The following is a 24,012-nucleotide window of genomic DNA, read 5'->3' as shown; positions in this document are numbered from 1 at the left end:
CAGTTGGATGAGATCACAAGTGACATACAAGAGGGGCAGAGAAATACAAAGGAGGTTTGTAGAACTTCAGTGCTGTAGGAGAGACCCCCATCGAGGCTGTGGCACCCTCTCTGTTACAAGTGTCTTGTGGCATTGTTCAGAAAAGGCCAGAGTACAGGGCTGGATCCACACCACCCCAAGCACGCATTCACAGGTCCCAGGAATCAGTTTTTTCAATAGCTGAACCTTTGCCTTTTGCCAAACTCCACTTTGAAAGGGCAGCAGACTAGAAAAACATCTTCATTCACTCACAGAGATTTTCTGTAATCAAATTTCCTAAGTTGTAGGGCGTTTTTATTACTTTATTTGCTGCTTTCTGTTAAAGACAAAAGAAAAGCATTCTTCGTGTAGTTTTCAATTGTACATAGAATTGTACCAGCTATGGAAGCTTGCCTTTGAAATGCTACAGCACAGAGGCAGTCAGAAATCACACCATTAGAGGAACTAGAGTCATCTTTTCTCCTTTTCACATAATGCTTCCTCCACGGGTAAACAGGTATCCAGGTAAAACAGATCCAGTAAGCCTGAAGACATTTTATTCTGTTTTCCTATTTTAGCCTGGGGTTTCTATCCATTTGGCTGATATTAGTGCATTTGTTATCTGACCAGCTGAGTGTTTCTGTGAAGGCACAGACAATTCCTTCCCTCTCCTCGCAACCAGGTATTAAACCCTCTGGCTTTCTTGATGCCAGCCACTGACCAGCCTCTCCCTCTGAAAAAGCAGGATCTTGGATGCCCTCCTCCTCCCAGAAATGGCAGCAGCTAACGTGAAAGACCAATTCAAATGATTTAGAATGAGCCACTCCTGACAGATCAAGGTCAGGACAAAACATGCAGTGGATGTGGGCAAGAGCTGAAAATACATCATTTTTGGAAACCACCTTAATATCCCATTGTAGGTTGTGGTTCTTGTAACTCCCCTTTTTCAACTTCTGGATCCAGCCACTGTTAACCAGTAAAAGGACTAGATAGATCAATGTCTCAAGTCCACACAGACTTTTTGTGTTCCTCCTGAAAAAGTAAAAAAAAAAATCAAGATAATCACAAGTGTTGATTGAAGGCTGGCCCTTTTTCAAACTATCCAGTATTTCAGCACTAACACCAGCGCTCTACCATTTAATAAAATACCTAGTCCATCCTTCACCAGTTTTACTGTGCATATCAGTATATTTATCAGTATGCTTTCCCTTTGATTTCATGAATATCTTTATACAGTGTATTTTTTTTAGCAGCTTTCTATACCAAAAGAAAACATACATGACAGTCTAGAGCTTTTTTTTTTCCTACACTAGATAAAAACTACAGATAAGACTGCAAGCTAGGAGCACATCACTAGAGCTGAGCAATTGGGTTAAAGTGAATGACATTGAAACTACCAGGAAGAATTTACCACACAGCCTGAAAGAGTAATTTCTACTCCATACCTAGCTAGTAATTTTCCTTTTTTATTAAATTGCTGCACGTAGGTTCAGCTTATGTGGCCTGTAGCACAGAAATACTAGTCTCCAGCATTCAGGTGGTAAAATTTGAGTGTCGTGAAACTGGGCTGAACCTGTGCAGCTCTTGAGACACAGTATTTGACAACAAAGCAGAAATGCTACGATTTCTTTTTAAGCAGGAAAAAAAATACTATGTAAAGTCCTATTTAGTTTGTAAATATCCTATGTAGTTTGTGCTATACAGGAGGCCATTGCTCTTCTGTATAGCTCTTTTTGATGCTTCTGGATTTACAGATTTATTCATTTTAATTCAAAGTTGTGCCTTCATGGAAGCAAGCATTCAAACACAAACACAGCATTTGAATTTTTGCTGAAAAGGTCTACCTCACAAAAAGGGAACTAATAAAATACTTTCCACATCCTTGTTTACACAGAAGTGGTAACCAAAAATGCAACACCAAGACTTTCACATGCCACCTCCTCCTGCTTTTCTAGAAGAAATACTTCAAAAGCAGCATTACTCAATTACTGTCGTCCATTAGACATTGGAAGGTAATCCCAAGTGACCGCACTGAAACTGGAAACAAAAACCCACAAAGTCTCCCCCTTCAACCCTCAAACCCACCATTGTTTATATTCCCATACATACAGGCAAGAGAGGGAAACCAGAAGAAATAGTTTATTTGCTAGTTTCAAAGCACATTCATGGCAATGCAGCACATGAAATTAAAGGGGTTGTTTTGTTGGTTTTTCTGTTTATTATTTTTTTTTAAACAAAAAGATCAACTGATCAATTGAATTGGAGCTGAGAAACTGCTTACAAGTATCATCAGCTTAAGAGGGTTTTTTGCCTGTTTTTCAGACAGCTTCCTACTTTCACATTCCTGATGTTTTTAAAAGCTTTTTTTCCCTAGCCTATGATGGAGAATGAAAAAAATCCCCAACCCTGAGATACACTCTTCTCAGCAGCAAATACATAACTTCTGCCACAAACATGCAAAACTAAGTTTTCTCATCAACTAAATTCATTTTCTTTCCATAGCCTCCTACTTCTCAAAACTTCAGCTGGAATACTGGAGGCCTGAATAAAACTTGCAGAATCAAATATTAGCTTTTCAAAGCACATACAGAAACGGTTGGCCAGAGTCTGCAAGAGGAGCAGATTAGTGAGAACTGAGATCTAAATAACTCTGATATTGATCAGCATCTTCCAGGCTGCTGAGAACCTGGGTGTTAATGCTGTGTCCCAAGACCTAAAAATCAGGTCAGTCTCACATTTGTTTACTAAAACTCTTTTCAACAAATCAGCAAATGACGATATTAGCTTGTAATAGTTTTGTCATTAAAGCCAAGAAAGAGCTGGCACCGTCAATCTGTCCCCCGAGACTTCTTCAGAGGACGATTTCACTAGAGGAGTATCCCTGACACCTCACTCTGAGCTTTCAAACTTGGACCCAGCAGGTTCTGAACCACTAAATAATAAGAGGATGACACTGAAACCACTGAACTTGAACTCTGCCCTATTCAACAGCCAGCAAAAACACATCTTTGATTGTTTCATGACATGTTAACTCACACAAACTATTCCTTTTAAGAGATACCCAATCTGCATTCAAAGTATTGATGGGCCACAGTCCAAATAATGGAGTAACAGGAGAATGGGAGATGCCCTCTGGTATGTAACATTCACTCTTACAGAAACTGTGCTTCTGGGGAAGGGAAATAACGTGAAAAGGCAGGATATACAATATATTCTTAAAATGTGACTGTATCAAATGAAAGAGTATCAGGTAAATTTAACTTAAGTGCTAAGTGTGTATCAGCTGTGAGCTTATCTATAGCTGTTCGGGGGGGGGGGGTGGGAAATGCTTCTGCTCAAGAGCATCGAGAATTGTGTTGGAATATCTCCTTAAAAGTGAGGGAAAACAGGTAAGGAAGCAAGTGTTTCTTTTTGAAATTGATCTTATTTTACTACTTCTAAAAAAGTCAAATATAGGAAAGAATGCCGCAATTCTCTCTACAGTTCACTACACTGAGTTGTCATCTAACAATGACCTTCCATTATTGTAATAGTAGTGAAGAGAAATGACATCTCATTCTCAGAGCTCTCCAGACACAGCAGGGTAATTTATTAAGATATTAACCTGCTTCCACATAATACAGTGGTTATGGATTGAGAAAACATCGTGCGAAGAGGTGTAACTGGGACAGTTAAGTGATCCAAAACCCTCTGTGCAAATATAAAGCTGCTGCCTGCTAAGAAATATTGAAGTTGTACCATAAGTTACACACATTTACCTCCCCCTCCCAAAAGAGGGCAGAAAAGTTGCGGTTGATATGAAAGCACAGCAGAATCTTTGCTTATCTACATACCGGGTACCTTCAAAATACCCCGTGGAAGCCTGAGCCATCCAGGAAACCAAAGGCTGTGTTCCCAGGAGAAGACTACTACGTCTACCGTATCTCTGAAACTTAGCAATGACCACAGCAATACAAAAATCATTGAAATACTCTTGAAAAGAAGCCACACTCACTTGAGATTCCAAATGGAGCAGTCATTTTCTGATTACCAAATTATTTAAACCAAGTATCCCGCAGGAACTAATTCTGCCTGGCTAACACTAATTCAGGCGACAGAACTAATTACCGTCACATCCTTCATTTAGAAAAACAAAGTAGGGAAAATTTAGCAGAGGACAAAAAGAGGCCCCTACTTCTCGCCCATCCCTGTGACTGAAGCTGATGAAGCAGCGCCTGTCATAGCACATGACCCAAGGACTACCGGTTAGCAGATATTGAGCACGTCGTATCACTTGCTGCTCACTGCATTTCCACTTTTTGGCCTTTACTTCTCTTAAGGTTAAGAGTTTGTGGTTCCTTAAAAGTCAATGTGAAGCTCATCTTCTCTTCGTAAGACAGATGGTTTTGTGGAGAAAAAGGGAGAAACAAACATCGAATTTAAGGTATGTTGGACTTGTTAGGACCCAGTTCAGCCTCGCAACAGGGTCGACCGTCCAGTTTTTTGCTGATATCTCTTCAGATTGGAAGTAGAAGAGCAGACAGCAGCTTTTCCATGGTGTCTGCTTAAAAGGAAGGTACAGCTAGGGAAAAACTCGTCACCAAGCAGAATAGTTTTAGCAAGAAGTCTTCTGGCTGGCTGTTGCCTCTACAAAAAACACACAGGAAGATGCTCGAAATCAAAGCTTCATAGACATAGCGAAAAAACTCCGTTAACAGCAACATTAACAGAAGAAACTCTTATAGCTGTCATTTTTCTTTGTAAGGAATAAGGGTTCTTCCAGTTTAGAGAATATTTAAGGTCAAAACCAACACATACTTACAACATGAATTTAAGTTACAAGTTAATCCTACTTTTATTTTTTAAAAAGGCTGAGGACTACGAACTGCAATATTCCACAGGAAGTAATTACACAGTTTTTTTAAAAAAGCAAGGACTTTAGCTTACTTTTGGCACGATATAGGAAGCAATAACATGCTGGGATTGTATCACTCGCCCCCAATCAAACCAGTAGTTTTCATGTTCCTGCTACTTCCTCAGTTTGGCTTATTTAACTTGCCAACTAAGTGACCTTCTTCTGTTTCTCCAAAAAAAGGCAGATACTAAAATAACATCTGCGTATCTTAGCTTTTAAGATTTTTAATTGAATTCATACATTGTTTTGAGTAACGCTGAATGATACTGTCAGCACTTTAGCCAACCATAAAAGCCAATCAACCTAAAGAAAGGTTTTGCAACTTCATTGAATTCAAAAGCTTAAATAAAAACAAAACGCTGTCTGCACTAAAGGCTGGAGAAGACTCCCATCTGGACAGGAAAATCTAAACCCCAGAAGAATCAGTCAGCTGCTTTCAAAATCAAGACACAGCTTCAAACGCTAATTTGAAGGTTTTTCTTACCAAATACTTCAGGCCAAGAGTACCAACTTTTTTGCAGTACTACTGCTGAACTGCCTGCCGTTGCCACTGAATAGACAACTGCCTTACAAGTTGCCTTTTTTCTTTTCCGATGCCAGAAAAAGCTTATACAGAATAAATTATCCAGAAAAGCCTGCTGTATTGGACATATTTGTGTAACAGCTCCAGTGCCTTACTACATCTGAGCACCAACACATGTCACTAAACAGGTGCTGTGCCTTGAAACATATACTTACCAGGATATGCTGTTGAAATATATATAATAATGCTCTGGGCAGAAAGAGAGCCATGATACAGAGCCAAAAAGGCTGCGTGAGTTTGACATTAGGTAGGGACAACTGAGCAACAGGTAAAACATTCCTTAATTCAAGTTGCTCTAATCAAGTGAAGAGGTCTCTCTCAGCATCAGGCAGAACACATCCAAAAAGGAATCCTCAACTATGCTTTTAATACCACGGAAACACTTGGACATTTTCAAGCATAATTTTAGGTAAACACATGCAACGCTGAAGGCTTAAAAGTATCCTACAATAAATTCAGACTAGTCAGAGTGGGTAAGATCCAAGCACGTGCTCGCATTTTGCTGCTTGGGGCTGTGGGACTGATGTGTTTTTAAATGGCTTCAGTTTTTAATCTGTAAAATATATTTACTGCCTAATTCCCCAGGCTGGCTAGTTCTACATGTCACTGCAGCTAATTAACTATTTTCATACAACTGAGAAAAGCATGTGTAAGTTATGAAGGCAGCTGTGTACTCAATTTGCTTAGAGATTCAGCCCAATGACTCATCTTCCTTCTCCGATGTAAGTAGAGTAGACTTCTCAGGGGAACGGGCAGCTCATTTTGAGAAGTACTCCTGCAAAAGTGACCATAAGCCCAAATACTCAGTTTGAAGGCAGCTTCAGTAACCACTAACATACACTCTTGTTTAGGCAATTAAAATAAGCAGGCTACCCATATCTTATTACACAGCTCATGCTAGTAAAAATATCTCCGCAATCAGGAGACATGTTCAACTTCGTATATAAATACTTACTGGGTAAGTAACATGCAGTTGTATATTTAGTCTAGTTCTATCTGATGAAGTGATTATTTTATTTACTGTTCTTAGATCACTTTTCAACAAAACATTGGCTTTGTTTCTTATTTTTAAGAAAAGGTCAGCTCATCCTAGAGAGGTCTTATGCTTCCCTAGAAAGGATTTTCTCTGGCACATAATTCACCGAACCCCTGCAAACCCAAGGCGAGCCAGATTATTAGTTCTAATCCAAACGCTATATTCGCCCACAAAACTAAAAATGCAAAGTCAGTTTGCCACAAAAAACACTCTTGGCAGTGTAGGCCCTCTCCCTATCACAGTTTTTGTGCTCCAGTGTATCAAACCCCAGAAAACCCAGGCTTCGCTACATCCCAAACATCACCAGAGGAAACAAACCCAATTCTACTGAAGCCTTTGAAGTTTGTACGTCTGCATGGAACACTTACCCTGAGCTTAGAATACAAACCTTGCCAATGCATCCTGAAAGGAAACTAGAGCAGGGAAGTGTGACACATTCAGGTAGTCACCACAGCTGGGAATCTGAGCTGGCATCTGCTTAGAAGTTTTAAGCAATGTCCTAAATACAGATGGACAAATCCAGCCTCACACCAACACACCAGACCCACCACTGAAATAATGCAACATGCCACCTTTGAGCACAGTTTGAACAATGAGCCACCTCTTTTGGAGGGATGAGGAAAATGAGAACTGAGTTAAGGTTGCCTACTACCCATTAGTTCTTTGTTACGTAAGATTTTATTCATTTAAGTCTTCTAGATGCCACTTATATAGTAAGAGCCAGTCCCCACTTCATAAAAACAATTACACTTGTAATTAAACACAATTGCATCCAGTGAGGATTTGCCCAGCAACACTTTAAGCTTAAAAGTCACCTTGTCAGGACCTGACCACTACATGTACATCTGTATTAATTATGCATATTATACAAACATGTTGATATAATTTTTTTTCTACAGCACAGTCAAATACAGATTGTGGGCTGCAGCATGTAACCATATATCGGCATGGATGGACCCGTGTCAGTGAGATGATAACACAGCAGCTGCTCAGCCAGCATGCCCTGGCTTGAAGGGCAATCTGGCGATAAAACACCAGAGTGCTGGGATCAGATGGCCGGCTGCTCCAACCTTGGCCGAAGGATTTCTTCACCTACCTACAGGAGTTAAAAGAGTTTCCAACTCCAAAGCAAAAATACAGTGGAAACGCACATTGCACACTCAAAGGCACATGAACACACACAGCCAGATGTATTTGAAAGACAGCTACTCCAGACCAGCATAGTTTAATGCTCAAGTAAGTATGCACGTGCTGTTTTCTGCATTTTTGAGAACAGTATCAGCATCTTGAAACTCATGACTCAGGCTGCCACAACAAGCAAGCATGAGCAGCAAGTCATTTTGTACCAGCTTCAATTTTTTTCCCCCTAAAGGATTATAGCATGAAAACCTTGTTAACAATGAAAAAATATTCTGTTAACATACTACATAAAAACACCAGAATAAGGGACTAATCTAGAATAGGCAAAACCTTGAGTACATACAGTCTTGCCAAGAGCCACAAATGCATTCAAGTGCTCAGTTCAGTGAGAAACAAATATCCTTCTGCATAACCACTTCGGTGAGGTTCTCCTTTTGTTGGAAGTTATGTCCTTGTACATTTTCAGGTCGCTGGTCTCAGGCTTTAATATTCTTGCTCCCTTTTATACTTTTGTATAAATCACAGCTCCTTCATTCTGGATCCCAGACAAGATCTGACCAGTAACTCAAAGAGGCAGAATAAAGTTCTAGTTCAGCATTTAAGCTTATTTTGAGATACTACAGAACTATTAGACAACTGTTTCTGTAACACATCTATGAAGCAAATACAAGAGGGAAGAGAGGACGAAAGTAGATTTTTAGTATTTGCCAAGGCAGTTAGAATGCCCAGGAACTGAAGTAAAAAGAACAGAAAACAAAACAAAACCCCATCCACTAAAACCCTCAAAATCTTTGAGGCTTTGAATCTCCACACTCGCCACCACATTCTTCAGCATGTAGTACAGAATGAAACAAAACACACTTCTAGCAAAACTAAAGTTCAAAGCTCTAGCTCCCCACCATCTTTTTCAATAGTAGGGTATCTAGCAAATCCCTGAACTATTTAACAGGGACAGGAAGGAGCACAAACATTGAGCTTCCCAAGCCACTAATATCCATTTCATACATACTGTTTTTGCAAAGTTCACTTGCTACACTCTTCCACAGGACTGTTTCCAAGAAAACAGTCTGAATCCTTTGCGAATGTGGTGGTCCAACTGTATGTCTGCTTGATTGATACACATTGAATAATTCATCCACAGAAGTGGAAAACACAATAGAGATAATCTTCTAAGGCACTGTTGTGTTTTATGCCATTTCCTTTCAGCTGTGTATATTAATGATGTAATTTTAGCAGGGCTACCCCTTTGAGTTACTGTTAAAAATAGCATCTGCACCATACACTGATGAAATGCATCCACTCCAGGCAATGAAGTAATGCAGCACAGCAAGTGCACTGCTTTTTCTTCCAGTGAGATAAAAGAACAACTGAGAAAGAGCAAATGAAACGTTAACTTTTTAGCTTAGCACTTCCGTGCACCTGAAAAACAAAATTTACTTTAATCAAAACCATTGTTTTGCATAATTACAGCCTATGACTTTCCAGCATAAAAGAGCAAGGGAAAATGCCACTAGAAATGAAATCTGACAAAGCACCTTAACAATGCCAAAGCTGACTATTTGTGTCCTCCTCTGCCTCCGTGGCGCACAGTAACAGATATACCGTACAGATCAGGGCCACCAGCATCAAATGCTGAAGGAAAGTACAAGATACCCTGCTATATACAGGTTTGGGGTAGTGCAACCCCCTAAACTCCTCCCAGTTTCCACTATCTGCAATCCCCAAATGAGATTTTATTCTCAATTTCCTTCTTAGCATCAACGCACAAACAACTGTAGATGCTTTCATTACCCATACAGCTGTCAAATCTCTTAATCCAGGTCTCAATATCTGGCTCTGCTCTGGCATTTTTCAGCCGATGCAGTTGATGAAAACTACTTTAAACCCGCATTAAACAGAAGAATCCAACTTTCTTTAACCAACCCCAAATAAAATGTAATTAATACACAGAATTTCATTGCTTTGACTGTTGTCAGCTTCAGTTTTTCTTCATTTTGATTCTCTTCATAATAACCCCAAATATTAATAGCACCATTTTCTTGTTTGGTTATTAGCAAAAGGAGATCTAAAACAGTGAAGGCACGTAGAATTTAAGAAATAATATCTAACTATTCAAGCAAAACAAAGGGTAGGAACTTGCTTCTGTCTACAGAGTGTTCTGAAGAACATTTGTGACCACCAATTAGAAAAGTCCCAAACATTTTGATATAAACCTGAGGTTTTCTCCTCAGACAGCTCTACAAACATTAAGCCAGCCCTGATGTGAAGCAAGAACTACCCTAGCTGGACGGATATATAAACAAGACTACAGTAAATCACAAGTTGCCATATCTAGAACACAAGAATCGGTAGCTCTTGCACAGTGATCCTCAAAGGACACTAGGCACTAACTCCTTCTGAGTTTGAATGTGCAGTCAAAAAAAATATTAAAAAAAAGAATCACTGTCTTCTGACCTGTGAATCAAGGCTGGCATCAGCTAGCAGTCAAAGTGCAGGAGAATGCCGTTTAAAAAAACATGACCAGTTTCCTCCCCTCTCACTGCACACGTCCTGCAGTTAAGACTCATGAGTTACCATTTCCATTTGCAAAAGGTCTCTTCAACTAGCTATGTATTATTACATTCGTTTTCTTCTTTGCAGTCCATCTGTTCCCTTGTGCCAGATACCAAATGTGAGAAATCATGATCACTTCCATGGAAATAAAGTGTTGTCATTTACTAAATAAGGTCACTTCCAGATTAGAAAGAAGGGAAGCAGAGTAGAGAAGCGTTTGCTGTAGTAGCAGGGGAAGCAAAGAAAATTGCTGGCAAAGTAAACAACTTTTTTTCTGTGACATGTTCTCATCCTTCCTCTCCACCCACCTCCTCATTTTCAAACCAGACCAATATGTCATGTCAGTGATCAGTACTAACAATAACGCATCTCCTCCTGTGACTTACTGCCCTGCTTGAAACCAGAATTTATTGTTTCCAATTGCCAAGAGCACCAATTCCTCTCATGCTATCTCAAGTCCTACAATGACTATATAATCACTATAGTCGGATACTTTCCAAAATTGCCAGCCTCCCATGTTTGCAGAGAAAAAGCCTCAGTGTAAGAATCCTAATGCTGACATCAAAAAAAATCAGGCAAGAAACCTAAGATTTACTTCAAGTTCTCATTAATTTTCAGATCTGGACCTAAAAAATCTGGGACGGATGACAACATTTCTGACTTGTATATGCAGCTACCTGTAAAAACTCCAGCTACCTATCAATAAAATTATTGTTCTTTAAGCCTATTACCCTCAGGAAGCCACCTTTTGGAGAAAAGGACTAATCTAAATGTAAAGGTATATGAAAATGAAAAACACGCTTTGGAAAATGGGAGATTTAACAATAAACTGACAAGGGAAGGGAAAGAACATCTACCAGCTAACAACTAACCAGCTATGAAAGCTTCTTAAGTATGCCATACATATGAAAATTACCATTTAGTCAGTAGTACACTTGTGACAGTATGTAAAAAAAAAAAAAGAAAGACTGCAAGGACATTATGGCATTTGAGGAACACATGTGAATCACTCCCATTTTCTTCTTTAAAGCGATTTTTCTTTGTCCAGTTTAGTTTAGGGGAAACATAAGCCTAGATAGGGTAAGCAAGCCATTTATTTTAAACTCTTGTATACCTCTGTTTAACATGGCAATGAAATGGGTTATTTCAAAACAGACATTTCCAGATGTTAAAGGGTGTTAAGTTCTAAAGAGATGCAATGAACAGCTGAACATTTCTGAACATTTCACACATCCCTCGCTCAATCTTCAAGCAGCAGACAAAGAAATGTCCAGTCCTAGTGAGCTATTTGCCATCAGGCTGCAGCAGGATTTGCCAGGAGACAAGATTCAGCAGTTAATGTTCACCCTTGTTTTTTCTTGAAAGTTTCTTCAAGTTTTCTCTTAAGTCCTGCATGACATGTTTTCTATCCTTCAGTAAGTGTTGACATTTCAAATTTCCTCTCCCCCCACCCTCGCCTTATAAAGGCTTTTCTGTATAAATGCAGGTTTAAGCATTAGTTCCACCAAGATGTGCATCAGGCAAAGTTTTCACAACTCATTTTATTCTGACTCTGCGACATTTTTTCAGAAGATGTACTGCATTAAGCCATTACCTACAGATTTGAGGAAAAACTGGTTTTGCAGTTTTAATGCAATTTTAATTAAAAAGCTCAAGTTGCTTATGTTGTTTCCATTACTGGCAGAAGGTCATGCTATTGCTTCCATAGCTGTTGAGGTAATGGCTATTAAATTCATCTGCATTAACAACTAATGTGCCATAGCATGCGTTTCCAGCACTTCACAGACATGAAGTAGCAATACAAGAGTTCTCCTGGGAATATACATGCCTAAGTGTTGCCTCCTGTGCTTCAGGAGAGCCATGGAAAAAGGCAAATAGTATTAAATACGAGTTTATCATCCCATGTTAAGACACTGACAACTACACTGTCATTATCCAAGATCCCTGGAAGTGTCCAAGGCCAGGCTGGACTGGGCTTGGAGCAACCTGGGCTAGTGGAAGGTGTCCCTGCCCATGGCAGGGGCTGTGGAACTCGATGGTCTTTAAGGTCCCTTCCAACCCAAACCATCCTATTATATGATTCAGTGATCAGGAATCTGCCTGAGGAATGCATTACAGTGAGATAAACTCCTTGGCATGGCTGAATCTACCAGCACGCTATTCTTAGCATTTTTATTTTTCAGAGTAGCTTGATTCTAATTCATTATAAACGGAACTATCATCCAACTCCCACTAAAGCCAAATTGAACAGGTTTCAGAGTACTCCAGAATCAAGTGCTTCATTGTCAAACCTTACTTCAGCAGAAAGCTGGTCATTTTCTAATGCTTAATAAGAAAATTATATTGCCCGGTACACAAATTCAGAACAAGTCTTTGTAATAATAAATAAAAGCAAGATGAATTAGTAATTAGCAAAATAAAGCCTTATTTCCCATGGACCTATGCTGTATGTCTTTTCTGCAGACTCCAGCCTCATATCCCCTACAACAGACCTATGACAATACTAGTTTCCTTATCTACCACATCTACCTTGAATTTTCTCAACCTTCCCACATATTCCCTAAACATGCACACATAACCAGCTACCTCCCTTCCTTAGGCACAAGTACCACAGCAAGACACCTGCCTCTTGCACACCCATTTACTTCTGCAGAACGCCAGTTCAGTCTTGCATCCCTACAGTGACATGCACAGGACTGTCCTGATCTGGGCAACAATCAGCACGTGTTGCCTCTGGTCCACAAAAAGCTACCACCGTGAGGGGCTGGGCAAACAAAATGGGATAAAGGCCTGAACTGTTCTTACCGCTCCTCTTGATGCAAGCATGAATGAGTCTCTTCTATCCAGACACTACTGTAAATGAAAAACTCCCAAATACCTCTTGCCAAATTCACGTGAATTTCATCAACAGGCTCAAGGTTTAATAAGGTACAGCATGACAGAGCTACCCAAACACAGAGATTCCATCACCTTTATGGAGGGAAGCCAAGGAAGAAGCCCAAACAAGACTCAAGAGAATGGGCCACTCAGCAGCTTCAACAAAATGCCCTTGGGTACATACTTGATATAAACATTATTTTAGGTGAATACATGACAAGGAGGCGCCTGGTATATACACAATTAAAACTGCTTATAGGAAATGCCCGAGTTCATATGACAGTCTCTAATACACAAGAGTCGCTGGTAAACATATACAGCATGACTTTCCACTGAAGCCAGCTCCCTGCAGCTCTTGGCCAAGGGGTAGTAGACCTTTTAGTCTTCATGCAAAGTGCCTGTGAACCACAAAGGGCTGCCCTTGAGAAGGAGTCTAGGCCATGAATTACAAATTCAGTAAGGAGCACCTCTAAATACTTGCACAAAAATGTTATGACAATTATTGCATGAGTAGGCAGATCAGAAGTCTACTTTTCATTCAGTCAGACGAATCCTCATGCTGGCTCTCCCCTCCTCTCCCTTTGCATCTTGTCACAGCAATCCCAGATCACTCCTGACAAGTCTTGTTATGTGGAAAGGGAGGTAACGAGGACACCAGAGAAATACAGACTCCAACCTCTAGAGAGTATAAAAGTTAACTTATTAACAGTTAACAACATAAATTTGCCAGAGTCCAGGTGCAGCCTCAGGAGCGTGGAACTCTACTGCCAGCTCTGACACAGCCGAAGGGTGAGCTCTTAACTTGGCCTCTGACTTTGGGGACATAAAATGGGCATCTATGCCTGTCTATATAAGGACAATCAGTAAAACTTGTTAGGAAATGCAGTGGGTTTTATTTTATTTTAAAAACTAAAGACTCATGAGTATTGTCTCCATTGCAAAATTAAACCTCCAGCCTTAACTGCACTCCAACTACATAAGACAAGCTGCTGCATGATTTATGCAACATACAGGCTTCAAGAAATTTCTTAATATACAATAATCTTCTAGCACAGGGGAAAATATGCAACATCAAAACATTATTATTTTTTTTAAGTACACTAATCCTTGGATTTGGTTTCTAGAATTAACTCTAAATACCTGATACTCATAAACCCACTAGTATATTAGAGACAGTAAGCCATGAATGCAATGCCTTGTGTCTGATCTAGCAATCTCCATTGCTGAAGTTGAGAAGCAGAGTTCTACTTCAGAGATAAAATGGACAAAGACATATACAAACAGCTGAAATATTATATACAGTTGGTAGAGGAAGATTTTTCCTGAAGGTTTATCATAGCCTAAATACTTCTTTAAGCCCTACCCTAACAGTAGTTGACCCAATATTGTTGGAGATGATGTATTTACTTAAAAATAGAATAATCCAGCTACACAACTAATGCAGAACAAGGCACTAAAGTCTGGACTCTTAGCCAACAGGATTTCAGAGCTATTCTCCCTCTGTTTTCTCCTTGCCTTCAACAGACTGAACAACTGGTGTCAAACATTTCAGGATGAAAAGACTGTTGATTGCCACTAACTAAGAGAGCTCCTGCAGTCTAGTTTCTTGGGGAAAAGGATGCGTCAAAGTGGGAGACAAAAAAGGTGCAAGACCATACAAATACATTTTGCCAAGAAAAATAAATTGGGTAGCAAAAATAGTGGTTAGAAGTTCTGGATAGCTTATACCACACATTTCTGCTGCCTACTGTAATGAAATAATTTAGATACCAAAGCTTGCTGCACATTAACAATCAGCTTAACCTACCTGAGGTCAACAGGATTACTGCAGACAAGGATGTATTTTACATCTTAATATTAATCCAAAATTAAATCAATATATTACTGGGATGAGTTTTCTCTGCAGTTTGTTTTTCCTCACGTCCACAGACTGCGGCTCCTTTTCTCCACTAAGTCATGTGCTATTCTAGCCTGGGACACTGTCGAGGCTTTGCAGGACCCTGTATGTGGACTAGCAGCATACCTTCAATTAAGCAAGAAGCTTTACTGTGCTCAGCAGGAGTACTAAATGGAGTACATATTGTGGAGTAAAGCCTACTGCACCCATTTTACTTCAAAAAGCTTTACTCCTCTCTGTCCACAGAAAGCAGTTTGTGCCTATCATTAGATGCATGTGTTGCAAGAATTGTGATTCAGCTTCACTATATAAGGATCATATTTCAACAGTTGCTTCATTTGAAATCAGACTGGCTTGGAAACAATTTTGAGGTTTTGTGTGGCAACAGCGGAAAGGCAAGATAAATATACAGGAAACACAAAAACGGGGATTTTTGTCACTTCGCAGAAAATTAGACTTGCTCAGTCGAGGAAACCATCTTCCAGACTGCTTTATGAAGGAAAACAGTGGTAAGTGCCACCTGCAAAGCCTCACAGCAGTAATAAGCATCTTATAAATACCAACACAGAACTTCCACTGCAGAAAATTTAAAACAGAGGCTGTGACAAATCAAAATTTTACTCAGTATTATGAGAAATTATGGTATGAAGACGCAGTCTTCATACTGTAATGTTTTGCAACTTGCACTGCCTTTATTATAAAGATTCTTTTGTTCTGTACTTCAACATCTGGTCTAATGTACTTTATTCCACTGTGCTTTTGGAAAATATGCTGTGGTCACTGACCATGTTTAATACATTGCTAAAATATGTCACACGCACAAAGTAGTACTTGCCTACAGTGCTATCCCCCTTAACAGCCAAATCATTCTGCTTGGAACTTTACAGGAAGAGTAACGAGTAACATCCCTGGTGTACGGGAAATTCCTATTGCTTTTTTAGAAAAATACAAAATAAGCTGAATTTTTCATTCAGCATTGACAGCCGTAACTACCGCCCTTTGGGAATTGCCACACAAGGTCAGAACAACTCCACATCCATAGGCTTGTTAGAAATCAGCTCTGTGAATGGGACTTCCCATAGCTCAGATCGCTCCTTCTGGACTTTGGCATAACAACAGAATTTCTCTTAGCCACCTGCACAGGACTACCTACAAAACAAAGGCTGCTAGTGAATATACTACTTTTAACCAGTGACCTTTAACCACCTGGGTGACTTGCTGCTGGGAAAACGTTCTGAAGGTAACTCCCCCAAAAATGTAGGGTAAAATCCTAAATTTGAAACAATCAACATCAGTGCCTTTAACAGAATCCCTCCAAGTAAGTTTGTGGACTTTGTTGGTGTTGTGCTGGGAAACACAACCTGCCTAGAGAAGGGACCACCACTACACTGTTGCTAAAGTAGGTACCTATCAGGCAAGCATGAAATCTCATCAAAACTAGAATCAACATTTCTGACACCTTCTGCAGCTATAGTTGCACTGGTTCAATTCTTGTAGCATTGCAGAAAAAAAAGCTTAGAGCAACAACCAGGAAGACAGTGTGGCACTAAACCCACACACAGTACGCAAAAAGTGCCCAACCTTCATCTGAATTTGGTAGTTTTGTTCCGATCAGCATTAAAACCATAGTTAAAACCTGACTGCGTTCTACAAACAGTGGAAAAAAGATCTAGCAACAGATTTCTCTCGGAATCTCAGTGACATGTAACACAAGAATCCATCTGTGTTTACCTCTCTTCTCCTTGACCAGCGAGATCTGTCAATACCTTAAAAATCTGTAAATAAGCCTGTCCGCAGCTTATAAGCACAACAGACAGTCCCTGAAAACAGGGAAAGTCTCCACTTCCTAAAGTCACCTCCAGTTAAAACAACTTCCAAACTTGTTTTCACAGATGTGAACGATCCTAAACCACTAATCAAAAAATATGATTGAAAAACACAATTTATAGTGCATGTTACAGCTATTAGACTTCAAAAGAGGTCCACATCCTTCTAGGTCAATACTCATTCTGTGTTTTTTTCTAAGCTTTGCACAAGGCAACTATTTTACAACAGAAGAGTCCAGATAAAGCACAGATACCTGAAATGCTTATGTCAACAGGTACAGGATCTTCCTAGTGTCACAACTTTTACTCTGCAGAAATGTCCTTCTTAGTCTACCCTGCTTTAAGCACTGATACATGCAGAAGGGAGAAGGGGCTTTAGCTGAGACTGAAGAACAAGCATAGGAAAACGAGTGAATTTTGCTAAATAACCATGATTGCCCCTGCTGGTCACCACTCCAACTTGGGCATTACAGCATGAATGCAGTGTCCCAGTGCCTGATGACATCTCATGGTTAGCTGGGCCTCTGAGATCAAAGGAAAGGTTTATGGACTTCTCACAGTGACACATGATATATAAATTCATTTCCCAAGGCAGCAATATTCTGTGAGGACGGGGTGGTGAAATTATTCAGAGGTTATGTATTTGACAAGTCTCTACATGAAGCATGTATGAATGTTTCCAGCTAACCACTTAATGCAAACACAAGTGCATACAGACGTTCACCATAGTTTAAAAGCATTGAGCAATATAGTCCACTCTTCTCGTGTCTCTCCCATGTAGAAACTTGAAATAGTTTACGCTAAAGGCTAGTTTCAAAACATGGATTAGGGAAAATACAGCCACTGATAGCTTTCAGGTCCAAGCCTACTACAAACCCATTCACTGTTCAACCATATACAGAGTACGTTACATTACCGACATTTCTACAAATCGGGATTAAAACCATTCACTGAATTAATACAAACTGTCTCTAATCCAACTAAGCACCATGGATACTGCACCTTTCATGAGCTTTTGCATTTTTCTCCTGTTTCAGCTACAGCCTTTTTAACTGAGACACTTCCAGCTCCAGTACTTTGCCAAGAGAGGAATGATGAACTTAGGCAGCTCACTATTTCTGACCACAAGTGAGAAGAAATCCTGTCCTCTCAAGCTGTCTGGAACAAGACTCACTAGAAAGTATCAACACAAGAATTACACAACTGGCCAAGCAACCTGTCTGTTCCATACACTCATGACTGAATTTCACATGCTCTAGTTTAAAAAGTTAGCTGGTCCTGCTAAATTAGCACTTGTTTGTTTGCCACAAGAATCAGAAATCTCTAAGCGAGCAATGGTTGCTCTGGGCTGGCAAATCATCTTCAGTTGTGCTCCAATCTTAAGAGACAGAACTCCCTACCAGACAGATCATCATGTATCAAGGAAAGCTCAACACAATCTTTGCTGCTGGTGAACCAGAAAGCAGAGTATCAGTTCCTAAGAAAACTGTATTTGTTCCACAAACTCCTTTTACCAACCACCACTAAGGGAATCTATAAATTAAAAAGCTACATTCCCTGAAAACTAAGCAGGTATTCTATAAGAGAAAACCAGATGAGAGGAAAACCTAATTAATTTTCACCGTGTACCATGACTAATCTTGGCATATATGGTACTGGAATAGCAATCACAGAGTACAAATGAAAATAGTGTTGAACCCTGTCCTATTTTTAATCAGATGAAAGCCACAAACTTAGCCATGCTTCTGCTTAGTACTGCATTTTCTTCTACCCTGATAGTTTTTACAGCTGGAGAAATAGCTACTTACAGCACTATTCCACTGTAAAAAATTATTGTTACTTACAGCTACTAGGATTATAGTTGAGGATGTCAAAGAAAAGGATGTCTGGTGGAGGCAAGCTAAGAACATTTCCTTGGGACATTTAACCCTTTCCAATCTGTATCAGTTCCACCGAGCAAAGACGTATTTTTAAATTCTTTATCACCATTTACATGGTGCTAAACTTTACTTGCAACGTTATACAGCAAGCCAGTGGCAGAAAAGGAAACAGAACTCCGAAGACCTATTCCAAATTAAAAAAAAAAAATTGATACGGTCCATGACAATATTTGTAATGATGTTTGAAGGCAATATACTAGTGCTGCTAATGTGATGGTATATTTTCCCTGCATTTGTTCTGCCATAGAGCTGTTTTTCTAAATACCACAAAGAGTTCACAAAAGCCATTCTACACAAATAGCAGCTTACAGTTCAAAGACTTCCCCCACCTAACAGTACTTTTTGTATGCATTAAACAAAAATACTGTTAGTCAGATTTTAACCTAGGCATTTTAATATTTGTAATCATAGCCTGGAGTGTGGAAATGGAATGCGTACTTATCAACTCAAATTTGCTAAACCCAGTTTTTGACCAGGTCAGCATGTGATATAGCATTACAAAAATAAAACTAATTTTTTAACCACATTCAGAGTGCATACGTGCTGAGAAAGGTGCAAGGTCTTTCCAGTCTTCCCCTCCTCTTCCCTCAGCATCTCACTTACACTTATGTTCTTGGGAAACAAGAGAAACGTGGAATTGGAAGCTTAACTGCTGTTTTAAATGGCTTCTCTTCTCCCCAGTAAAGCACTACTCATTACCATATGGTTCATCCAAGAAGTAACCTGCTACTATGAGGACGGAAGGTAGAGAGTCAGATGTATTAACAACTCTGAGAATATAGTACTTCATGAGAGCTAAGGTGGTATTTCAACTCATAAGGGACTGTCTTGCTTATTTTCCCAAGAGAAGAATATGCATACTTGTCTGCTGCTGACCATTTTTCACTGATACATTAACATTTACACAAAAACCTTTCTATGATTTCCTTTGCTCAACCCAACCCAGAAGTAAAGCAAAATCCCAGTCTCCAATCACAATTAAAATAACACTAATCACCATCAAGAGATATGAGTTTGTTCCCCCATTAGAAGTACGCATGCGGAAAAGGACACACCTTTGGAGTGTTTCCCCGAAGGCCTCTTGGGTAACGACTCCTCAATGGAATGTGTTGATGTATGTAGTACATTTTCCAAACTGTTACTGACGCTGCTGATGGGGGTTTCGGACCTTGGAGTGACCTGAAAAGAAAAAAACAACCACAAAAATCCAATAAAATACACTGAGGGAATGCACAAACATCACACCTTCTTCCAGAGTGAGCAGAACCACTTTGAAGGCAGTTAGGAGAAGTTTGCTTCTTTAGAAACCAAAGGGTGTTATTACTGATTTTCCACAAGTAACAGTTCAGGGAAGTTGTTTTAGTCAGCAGCTATTCACAAATCTAGATTATCTTGGCTAATCTAAAAAGCTACTTAAGGTATAATTCTTTTTTAAACAATAGTCACACAGCAGTCAATTGTGGAGATATTGCAAGACCCTTAACCTCTCCACAGTGCAGTTCTTAACTTTTCAACAAGAAGACTAGGGGAAAAGGGATCTTGGAAAATATCCTTTTTATGTTATGTCACCGTGCTGGTTTTTGGCTGGGACCGAGTTAATTTTCTTCATAGTAGCTGGTATGGGGCTACATTTTGGATTTGTGCTGGAAACAGCATTGGTAATTCAGGGATGCGTTAGTTACTGCTGAGCAGCCCTTACACAGAGCCAAGGGCTTTTCTGTCTCTCACACCATCCAACCAGTGAGTAGGTGGGACTCGGGGGGGCACAAGGAGCTGGGAGGGGACACAGCCAGGACAGCTGACCCCAACTGACCAAAGGGATATTCCATAGCATACGATGTCATGCTCAGCATATACAGCTGGGTAAGAAGGATGGGGGAATGTTCAGAGCAACGGTGTTTGTCTTCCCAAGTTACCATTACACACAATGGAGCCCTGCTGTCCTGGCGATGGCTGAGCACCTGCCTGCCAATGGGAAGTGGTAATGAATTCCTTGTTTGGCTTTGCTTGCATGCATGGCTTTTGCTTTACCTATTAAACTGTCTTTATCTCAACCCACGAGTTTTCTCACTTTTACTCATCCGATTCTCTCCCCCATCCCAATGCAGGGGCAGCGAGCAAGCAGCTGTATGGGGCTAGGTGGCCAGCTGGGGTTAAACCGTGACAGTCACCTATCTACACAGATGGAGACTCAAGGCGTTTCAAAGTATTTCCACACAGATTACAATAAATTCATTCCAATTTATCAAAAAACTCAATTTCTTGTCTTTGCCATTTAAAAGCCTGCTATCATGATCATATTTCAATGAAAAACTGTACACTAAAAATGCCCAAGCAGAAGGCTGCATCATCTGAATGGACTTCATTACCCAATACATACCTTCTAAACTGCATTTAGCATAAGAAAACATTTTCACCATTACTTGAAACTACAGAAACAAACATAAGTCAATAGAAAAAGAGGAACTGAACACTGCCCACTTCAGCTGCTGTCCACAAAGGCATTCACAATTATGTAGCAACACAAAACCACCCTACTTGTAACATTGAAGCCTACCTCATAACAAGGCAATTACTCTCTTGTTTTCTAGGTAATGAGAAGCAGAAGTAGATGAACGGTTACATTAGCAGTCTTGAACACAAGGGTTTAAGTATCTTAAGAGGAAAGTGTGCTTTAAAGAGGTAGTTAAGACTAACAAAAGCACTCCTACTAACTTACTTGAATTTCAATTGCCACATTTTGAATCAACCTGAAATCCTGGTATGGAGAGCTGTAATTAGAATTTAACATGGATTTTAGCCTTTTACAAATCACAGGAGAAAATGTGCATCTTTACGTAACCAAAGAAACTATTCTTGATTCACAGCAACCAATACCAGCAACTACAGGTCCCTGTAAGGAAAAAGTCTCACTCAGACACTGTTTACTCGACACAGCGCCATGAGTTAGAATCATTTATGCTTGAAACAATACTTTGTTCACCCTATCATTAGCCTTACATATTGACATCAATCAGAATACACAATGCAAGCCAAAAATAGCACATCCCTACTCTATACAATTACCTATTGTAAGCTCCATTTTAAGACCAATGTTTACGGATTTATATGCAGTTTAAGCCAGCAGCACAAGTGAAAGACTTTGTCTACTTCACATCCATAAAAAAAAAGCTTGTATGTGCAAAGAAGTCAATCCAGAAAGGCAGAGTGTTGGGAGGAAGCAGGATTACAACTACCTGCTTTCCTTTTCAGCACTGTTAGTCTGCTTTTCAATGAAAAAATATTTACTCGTATGCTTCTCCAGCACAGCTTTCCACCAATAAAAAAACCTCCGTTATTAGGCTTTCCTATTAGAAAGACTAGCCATTAAACTCTAAGCTTGGGGAGAGGTGGGGAATAGTTTAAGTCTCCTTGCCAATGTCAGTCTTTACCAAAGCTTATCTCACACCGCCTCTCTCCTGGAGCTCATTAAACTCTCACTCCAGTGGATTGCTGCTGGGAGGAAGTTCCAGTGGACTGAGCAATGACACCACCATCCTCCTGGCGATGGGAGATTTCAGAAGAGCAACTGAGTCACAGAGCAAGCTAGAAAATTATGTTCAGGCAATACAATGTTATCCTAAACAACGAGGTTCCAAATATTCAGGACTATCAGCAAATATAAACACTTACAGTACTTGAAAGAGTAAGAACATCACCACGTGGTCTCGGAAAAAAATCTCTAAACAAGCAGTTTGTTACAATATATTGCCTCCTATCTTGTATTCCCTTCTTGCCACTATCCTTAAAATAAACATCGCGTGCAGTTTAAAATTTGTATTTTGTTTATACATAACCTCCAATTCTTTCCATAAAGATTTAATTTTTTTATACTTGGTGAAGATTAATTTAGCCCATATGTCTTGACTGACTGAGCTCATATACTATCTGATTCAGTTGCACATCAAAGCAAAGCAGTTTCAAATTGGCCTAGAAAAATCACAAAGCTCTGATTAGTTCCAAATGGAGCACTTTGTTAGTGAGCTGAATGGTGCTATAACCAGTAAATCTGACTGCTTAAAGCTCTCATTCCAAATTTTAAATAATTTTTTCCACTGACTTAAACATAGCAATACTGCAAACGTTTGGATTTTTTTAGGGAAAGTAAAATAACAAAAAATGTTTTGCAAATCAAAGTTTTATTTCCAAAATAGTAACGGGGCATGTGAGCGTGTGTTTGGGTTTTTTCGGTTGGGTTTTTTTAATTTATTTTTTTAATTTGAGGCCAAGGAAAACAGAACAGAACCTGTCAGCTATGAACTGGAGAAGATACTGTCCTGAGACGGTTGAGAAAAACAGTGGCAAAAGCTTAACAGTAGATGTCCAGGGAGATCTTGTCCAAATTCAACTGTACAAGGTAAATTCTGGGAGGAATGTTCACCATATCTGAACACTACTGTAATCCCTAGTTTGGAGTCAACAGAAGCAACTATTAGTAAGTACTCACTGGATTCTCAATAAAGAACACAGCATTCCAGTGAGATGAAGATTCTGAAAAGTGGTTAGCAAATTGCTTTGGATCTTTTAGGATCTTTAACATCTCTGAAGAAAGCCAAGATGCCATTAAAGAATAAGCATCTGCTGTTCAAGAGCTGCTAAAGGTTTGTTTTCTAAAGCTGTAACAGTCCACAGCAAAGGTGGATAAGCTGGCATCACAGAAACCAGAAATGTTCAGGCTATGTATAATAACAAACCACAGGGGTGACATTTTATAAATGCGGAAAAATTCATGATTCATTCAAGGTCTAAGAAGGTACAGTATCAGACATCTGAACAAGAGATTTTGGATTTTTCCACTGAAATTTGAGAATATTAGCAGAAACAGTTCGCAAAGACTACTCAAATACAACACCAACCCCAGAGAGCTAAAGCAATAGAAATTTTCTTCACTATGCCTAACCTGACTCTTAGCACAGCATTTTGCAGAGGGTCAGGGAGAAGGAAAACCCTCTGTTCACCTATCCATAGTTTCATTAGGTTACTCATAAGTTGTATTAACATCAGAGTGGCCTGTAGGCTTATTAATGACTCTAGAAGATGCAGGATTCAAATGGCTGCAGAAGAGATTCCTAAACTATTTTTACTCATCTCTGATGTTGCATCTACTCCCTCCATAGCAAAGCATCTGGCTCACAGATGGAATTCTGATTTTCCAGATTAGAACATAGCTTGTCTCCTGAATTTCAAGTTAAAGTAGTAGCCATAACTA

General features: G+C 39.6%; 1 protein-coding gene across 1 annotated transcript in view; it reads right to left on the bottom strand.

Annotated features, from left to right (window-relative positions):
- Positions 1 to 24,012, bottom strand: part of ZCCHC14 (zinc finger CCHC-type containing 14) — a 56,569-nt gene that overhangs the window by 21,422 nt on the left and 11,135 nt on the right. Inside the window, exon 2 of the mRNA XM_005235469.4 lies at positions 19,820 to 19,943. Coding sequence (XP_005235526.2) covers positions 19,820 to 19,943 — 124 coding nt within the window. The remainder of the gene's footprint in view (positions 1 to 19,819; positions 19,944 to 24,012) is intronic.

The sequence above is a fragment of the Falco peregrinus genome, chromosome 14 (assembly GCF_023634155.1).
Source record: "Falco peregrinus isolate bFalPer1 chromosome 14, bFalPer1.pri, whole genome shotgun sequence".
Lineage (NCBI taxonomy): Eukaryota > Metazoa > Chordata > Aves > Falconiformes > Falconidae > Falco > Falco peregrinus.
The sequence above is the reverse complement of the archived record's forward strand: the minus strand, read 5'-3'. Positions and strand labels throughout refer to the sequence as shown.